General features: G+C 43.4%; 1 protein-coding gene across 1 annotated transcript; it reads left to right on the top strand.

The window, feature by feature from the left end:
• The first annotated feature begins 1,463 nt into the window (after positions 1-1,463).
• On the top strand, positions 1,464-2,318 carry LOC143888768 (uncharacterized). Its single transcript, XM_077393182.1, has 2 exons — positions 1,464-1,842; positions 1,948-2,318. Exons 1-2 carry the CDS (start codon positions 1,464-1,466, stop codon positions 2,316-2,318), a joined length of 750 nt encoding a protein of 249 aa, XP_077249297.1.
• The last annotated feature ends 5,114 nt before the right edge of the window (positions 2,319-7,432 follow it).

Genomic DNA, 7,432 nt, shown 5'->3' with positions numbered 1-7,432 from the left:
ATGTGATTTGGGGTTTTAGGCAAGGAGCAAATTAGGAAGCACTTGATAGATTTGTGTATTCCAGGGACGCCTGGTAACGCATACGTCAATCGTGTTACCAGGGCCTAATTGTAAATTCTAATGCACATGGGGACGCTTGGGAAGCATGCGAGTTTGTAATTTGGTAAGAATCGTAAGAAACACAAGTGATAGATAAAAGCTCTAAGGGTTACTTTGATATATAGTAGGAATATTTATGAATTGTGAAACATGGGATAAATGACTAATTGAGTATTATATGAAATTGTAGAATGGCAAGACGAGGAGCTCATAGGGATCACACTCGATCCATAAATGAGATTGTTGGTGAGAATCAGAATGAAGCTCATGACGAGCCCATTAATCTAGAACCTCATAATTTAGGTGATCAAGTTCAGAATGGGAATCAAGAACAGAATGTGAATCAAGCTCAGGATGTGAACCTAGGCCAGAATGTGAATCCTCAAGTTCCCCCACCTGTGGCTCCTCAAAATGACATAGAACAAGAACGGACTGAAATGAGAAACTTTATGAGAGCCTTTATTGGGATGGCAAACCAATATCAGCAGCAGTCCCAGGTACAACAGCCTCAGGGGGCAGGGGAACAACATCAGATGAATGGCACAGCGAAATTTATGAGACTGGCGCCGAAATACTTCAAGGAATCCACTTTGGCGGATGAAGCTGAGTCGTGGTTAGAAAATGCAAAAAATGCCTTTACGGCAATGAGATGCAACCGAGATGAGGACAAGGTCGCTTTCGCGACGTACATGTTAGAAGGGGGATCCCTTCATTGGTGGAAAGGGATCATGCGTAAATATGAGCACCATCAAGGCGCTTTCACTTGGGCTATGTTCTGTACTGAATTTCTTACTAAGTACTTCCCTAGGAGTACCTTGTACCGAATGCAAAGAGATTTTTCTAAATTGGTGCAAGGAAACATGACTGTTGATGAATATGAAGAAGAATTTGATAGACTTGCTCGTCATGTCCCGACAATGGTACCCGATGAAAATGCTAAGAGGGACAAGTTTGAACATGGGTTGGCCATGTATATTCAGAAGGGCATTGTTGGCTCTAATGCCCCAAAAACCTATACAGAGTTAGTTGATCGAGCTAAGAAGCTCGAGGCAGTTCATGCTGAAGGTCGAGAACTCACCCAAGCAAATCAAAAGAAGAGAGGTAGATACAGTGATTTTAGAGGAGGATAAACCTCCAAGGGTTCAGCCCCATACCACCCATCAGGGAAGCAACAGTCATTTCAGGAATCCTGTGGCAAGCCGAGAAATTTTGAAAATCAGAAGAATCAAGATAACCGTCAAACAAAGTTGGAACCCAGTAAAACCTCAGCAATCAGATGCGAAAGATGTGGGAAGAACCACTCTGCTGAAACATGTAGGTGGACATTAGGTGCGTGCTTTAAGTGTGGCGAGATAGGCCACAGGATGGCGGAGTGCCCTATGATGGTGGGCGATTCTCAATCAGTCCAGAAAACTCCAGCTCAGACCAAACGGTTTCAGTCTCAGACCATCCAGAGTCGTACAGCTCCAGCATTTCCTGCAGCACAATCGAGGACTAATCGCCCTCGCATTCCTGGTCGCTTGCACGCTCTTACTCACCAGGATGCTCAGAATGCCGGTACCATGGTTTCAGGTACCTTGTCGGTTGCCTCTTCGTATGCTTATATGTTATTTGACTCTGGAGCTACTCATTCGTTTGTAACTTCATCGTATGCTATGCTACATTCATTACCCATTATGCCTATGAACCATGATTTGTGTGTCAGTACACCCGTAGGAAGTGATCTTGTAGCCAATAGTGTTAGTAAGATGTGTCCTATCAGGATTTGTGGTAGAGAGTTAGTGGCAGACTTAATACTTTTAGATCTCTAAGACTTTGATGTGATTCTGGATATGGATTGGCTGTCAGCTCATCATGCCCTTGTGGACTGCAATAAGGAAATAGTGAACTTTGAAATCCCTGGAGAGGAAAGATTTTGTTTTGAAGGGTGTGGAGCTCGCTCTACCCCTATAATTCTATTTGCCATGCAGGCATGTCGGTTGTTTAGACAAGGCTGTGAAGCCGTTCTAGCATCAGTAGTAGAAGTTGAAAGTAATGATGTAAGAATTGAAGATATCCCTATGGCCAGTGAATTCGTAGACGTTTCTCCTGAAGACCTTTCAGGTCTACCCCCAGACAGAGAGGTAGAGTTTACTGTGGATTTGGTACCGAGTACGACACGGAGAAAAATCGAATTAGTTGATTTTAAATTCTTGAAAAATGCCACTTTAGTTATATAGAGCTACAACCTTTTCATTTTGATAACAGACCTGCAAAGATGGATTACCAAGTTTATAAACCTTATCCCTAGCAGACTCGACAGTCTATGGGAGCCAGTTTCTTCTCATGTTTGCGCAGGACGACAGGGGAAAACCACAACCGGGGACAACCACAATCGGATTTTAGGGGGTGTTATTTGACCTACGCTACTTGCGGACTCGGGACCATAGTCCTAACTTCGCAAGTTAGAGAAACTCAGAGTCGCCACCTAGATTAGGGACTAGGACCCGTGTCTGTTCTTCTAAGGAAATGAGCAACATGGCTCAAATTTTGTTAGGAGAACAGTACTGAAAGGGTTCTTTTGCTCTGGGCCTTTGAACCTTATATTTTGCTCTGTTTTTAAGACGTGGTCTTTACAGATATCTGGGTAAGGGTTGTGGTTACAATCAAGGAAGGTGTTAGGTACTCCTCTTGCCCGAATTTACCCGGTCTCTTAACTTAGATTGGCATTTTGGAAGGATTTCAAATGAAATAATTTGATTTTATTTCCCTTGTTAGGTTATGCTTAATTCCAAATATAAATGAAATGGATTTACAGAAAAAATAAAAAAGAAGAAGCGTGGTTCGGTTCGATCCTATTGGAGACCATATGTCACAGACTCCAAAGGAATACTACAACTGATCCCAAGTAGGCTCCCTCTCCGTAAATCAAACTGAAAATGACAGTACTGAAAGTAAAAAGCAAGTCGGAGGGATTTTTGTCTCGAGCGCTCGGGCGGAACAAGTCTCTTTGACATCTCAACCTCGTACCTTATTGTGCATAAAGCTGTAAATTGCGGAAAAGTAAAGGAAATACATTTTTCTTCTTTTTATTTACATTTTCAGGGTTTTATCTTACCACTGGTGAATTGGACAGCGTAACTGCGCTTCTTTGAAAGGCGAGGCTTCAGAGATTGCCGAAATTTTGGTAGAACCACGGCGCTATATTGAGAATAGGGCGTTAGGTTCTCTGAAATTTGGCAGCGCTACCACGCTGTGTTGAAAGGCAGCCTCCGAGGCTGTGGAGAAATCGGGGGCGTAACGGTATTGTATAGCCGAAAAAGCCTCCGAGTTTGTCGAGATTTCGGCAGAACAATGACGCCACTATGGAAAAGTAGCTCGTAGTTCTGCGAAATTTGGCAGAACAACGACGCAAAAAAGAAAAGACGCTCTGAACCTTCCAAAATTCGGCAGAGTGCCAACGTCCGAAAATAGCTACATAGTGTTTCTCTACTTTCTCTCTTTTAAAGCAAGCTAACTAGGGTTTCTTTCTGATTTTCTGTAGGGTTCGGGGTTCGAATTTCACCAAAAAAGGGGAAGAAATACACCGGAAGAAGGTGTATGCACCAAGGTAGAGAGAGAGAGAGAGAGAGAGAGAGAGATGTGTAAAAACCTTTACCTCCCCTCTCCTATTTATTGGGAAGGGGTAAAAAATATCTTGAATCGACCAGAATTTGTATGGGATGAATTAGAATTCGTCTAGGACGAATTATGGGATGACATCATCCCCATAAAGGTCCAATTGGAATGCAGTGTGCAGACCGGCTTACCGACGGATACCGTAAAAGGCGGGTACCTTGAAAACAGGCTCTTGGTTTGCCGAAAAAGGCGGGTGCTGTGTTAAAACAGGTTTTTGGTGGTTTAAAACGGCTTTCGAAAATCGTTTGGTACCCTAAAGAGAGATTGAGAGAAACACAACTGGTGCTCTGGAACTCGTCATAAGGTTCTTCCTCGCGTCACCTATCACTAATACTACCTTGACAAAATTGGGTGTCTACAATCTGCCACTTGTCACTTTTGCGAATGGGCCAAGAAGATCCATCCCCGACATGGTAAAGGGTATTGGATTGGTTATTGGAATGTAGTGAGTGGCTAGCTGGTGGTGAGGCACTAGAGAAAATTTCTGGCATTTTTCACATTTTCGTATGAAATCTTGAACATCCTGGAGGAAGGTGGGCCATAAGTAACCATGCCATAGAATTTTGTATGCGAGGACCTTTCGCCCTGAGTTATTTCCGCCGATGCCTTCGTGGACCTCTCTCAGGGCATACTTTGCTTCGGAAGTTCGGAGGCATCGAAGGTAGGGCCAAGTGTACGACCTCTTATAAAGGTTGCTGCCTAACAGAGTATAATGCGCAGCATGAGCCACCAGTCTTCAGGCCTCTCTTCATTTTGATGCGAGCGTTCCATCCTTCAAGAATTCTATGAATCGATCCATCCAACTTGCCTCTAGGTGCACCTCCATCAACTCTTCTCTTTCAATGTTCGGTCTCCGGAGGACCTCAACATACACAACTTTGGTATCGTCAGCATTTGAAGATGCCATTCCTGATAGAGCATCAGCCCCTACATTCTGTGCTCTTGGTATCTAGACGATCATAAATTCCTCAAAGTTGTTTCTCTTACCCTTTCTAGGTCTAGAACTTGCAGACTTGGGTAAGATTACTTAGTTGCCCTTTGCCATGTGTCAACCTATGATTGGGCCATTATTTTTACCCCCATCAGTTGCCCCCCGATTCCTCATGTCGATTTTTGAGTCGGGGAAGAAAGAGAGCGTTGAGGTACTAATCATCTGTGGTTGGCGCCGGTATACATGTATTATGGCATTGTTTATGCTTCGGAGGGAGAGCCGGTTGAGTCGCGGTTCATACACATTTGTATTCACATGCCCCATTGTGTTATAATGGGTTCAGGCGTCTCGAAATAAGAGCTGGGACTTAGAAAAGTTTTGGAGATTTCGGACCCACAGGCTTCTCTTTGAGTTCGACTAGCTAGGACTAAGAGCTGTGCCTTAGCATTTTTTACAAAGTTTTGGAACCTCGGTCCCCATAGGGGATTTGGCTAGCTCTGTGTATGAGCTATTCCTTTGTGTTTCTGCACATAATTTTGGACCCTCGGTCCCCATAGGGAGTTCGACTAGCTCTGTGTATGAGCTATGCCTTAGCATGTTTTGCAAAATTTTGGACCCCCGGTCCCCATAGGAAGTTCGGCTAGCTCTATGTATGAGCAATGCCTTAGCATTTTTTGCAAAATTTGGAACCCCCGGTCCCCATAGGAAGTTCGGCTAGCCTTGTATATGAGCTATGCCTTAGCATTTTTTACAAAATTTGGACCCTCGGTCCCCCTAGCGAATTCGGCAAGCTCTGTGTATGAGCTATGCCTTAGCATTTTTTGCCCATAGGGATTTCGGCTAGCTCTGTATATGAGCTATGCCTTAGCAATTTTTGCAAAATTTTGGACCCTCGGTCGGCATAGGGAGTTCGGCTAGCTTTGTGTACGAGCTATGCCTAAGCATTTTTTGCAAAATTTTGGACCCTCGGTCCCCATAGGGAGTTCAACTAGCTATGTGTATGAGCTATGCCTTAGCATTTTTTTATTTATTTTGGACCCTCGGTCCTCATAGGGAGTTCGGCTAGCTTGAACATTTTTTGGTCTTGCATTTCTCTTTTTAAAGTCCAGTAAACATCTGTAATGGAGTTTTTAGTTGAAAAAGAAAGCTTTCTCTAAGAATTTTACAAGAATTTCACTTCTTGTTATCTCTCCACAACCCTAAGGATTGCATTCGTCGATCCAAACAGTATCAAAGTGGTATTAGAGCATATAGGTGTAGCCTTACGACGGTGATCGTGAGGCGATCCTACGCTAGTGCTTACCAACGAGAAATTCGCGCTAGTTCAAGTTTCTGAATGGCCAATCGACATCGCTGAGGTCCGATTGAAAGAGAGGCTCCCAATCGAGAGAGGGATCTTTGTGATATCGAGATTGAAGCATTGGGGCATCAAGTCCAAACCCTCACCGAGAGGTTAGCTCTTCAAAAGCCTCAAGATGAGGTGGATAAAAGCAATGAATCGGAGTTGGATAACCATTTCACTCTGCCACACCAACGCCAAGGAGAGAGTGGCATTTCTTCTTCGAGATGTCCCCCTTTACGTCAACGTTTCACCGATGTTAAAGTGGAGGTTCCTGAGTTTGAAGGAAAGATGCAACCGGATGTCTTCATAGAATGTTACTACGGTTGAATAGAGTTTTGGTTATAAAGAAGTTCTCGACGAGCACAAAGTGAAAATCGCGGCAATCAAACTTCGCAAACATGCCTCAATACGGTGGGAAAGATTAAAGCTTCATCGAGAATAGATCAGAAAATCAAAAATTAGATCATGGGAGAAAATGAAGAAAGTGCTTCGTAAGAAGTATTTGTCGGAAAATTATCTACAAGATGCTTTCGTGGAAATGTACCAATTCCAACAAGGGACTCATTCCGTTGATGAATACACGGAAGAGTTTGACAATATGACGGTGCGATGTGGAGTTGCCGAACGCAAAGAATAAACTATTGCTCATTATCTAGGAGAGTTGAGACATGACAATAAAGAAAAGGTGCAACTTCAACCTTATTGGTCCTTCAATGATGTTCATCCCTTGGCAAGCAAAGTGGAAAAACAATACCGGTTATAGCGAGGTCAAGTGCCAACGAGTTCTTTTAGAACTTGGAATTTAGATCATGACTCTACTCCTAACCGGGGGAGTGCATCTCATTCTCCTCCCTCTGATAATGTCTCTCGACCACCCAAGCGTGATGCGGCTCCAACTTATAAACGGCCTAATCCTTCGTCGCCCCAATGTTTCGAATGCCAAGGACACCAATCAGAAAGTTGTCACTCTTGTGAATGGCGAAATACAAGAGAGCAAAGATGAATAACCGACAACCGAGCCTCAAGAAGATGAAGAGGATGCCATCCATAGTGATCAAGGCGAGCTCCTTGTGATCCAAAGAGCTATGAACATGGACCGTTTTAAAGAAGAAAATGATTGGTTTCGCCACAGTATTTTTAATTCCCGTTGTACTTCTCATGGCAAGGTTTGCAATGTTATCATCGACCTGGTTAGTTTCGAAAATATTGTTACAACAGTGATGGTGGATAAATTTAACCTCAAGACCGAATCTCATCATCATTGTTACTCCCTTTCTTGGATTAATCATGGAAATGAGGTAAAGGTGTTTAAGCGTTGCCTTGTTCCTTTCTCCATTGGCACTAGGTATAAAGATGAAATTTGGTATGATGTGCTACCTATGGATACTTTTTATTTGCTTTTG

The sequence above is a fragment of the Tasmannia lanceolata genome, unplaced genomic scaffold (genome assembly GCF_043159265.1).
Source record: "Tasmannia lanceolata isolate RefF3 unplaced genomic scaffold, GAP_Taslan_0.1 ptg000002l, whole genome shotgun sequence".
NCBI classification, from domain to species: Eukaryota; Viridiplantae; Streptophyta; class Magnoliopsida; order Canellales; family Winteraceae; genus Tasmannia; species Tasmannia lanceolata.
This window is presented reverse-complemented; position numbering and strand designations above follow the sequence as displayed.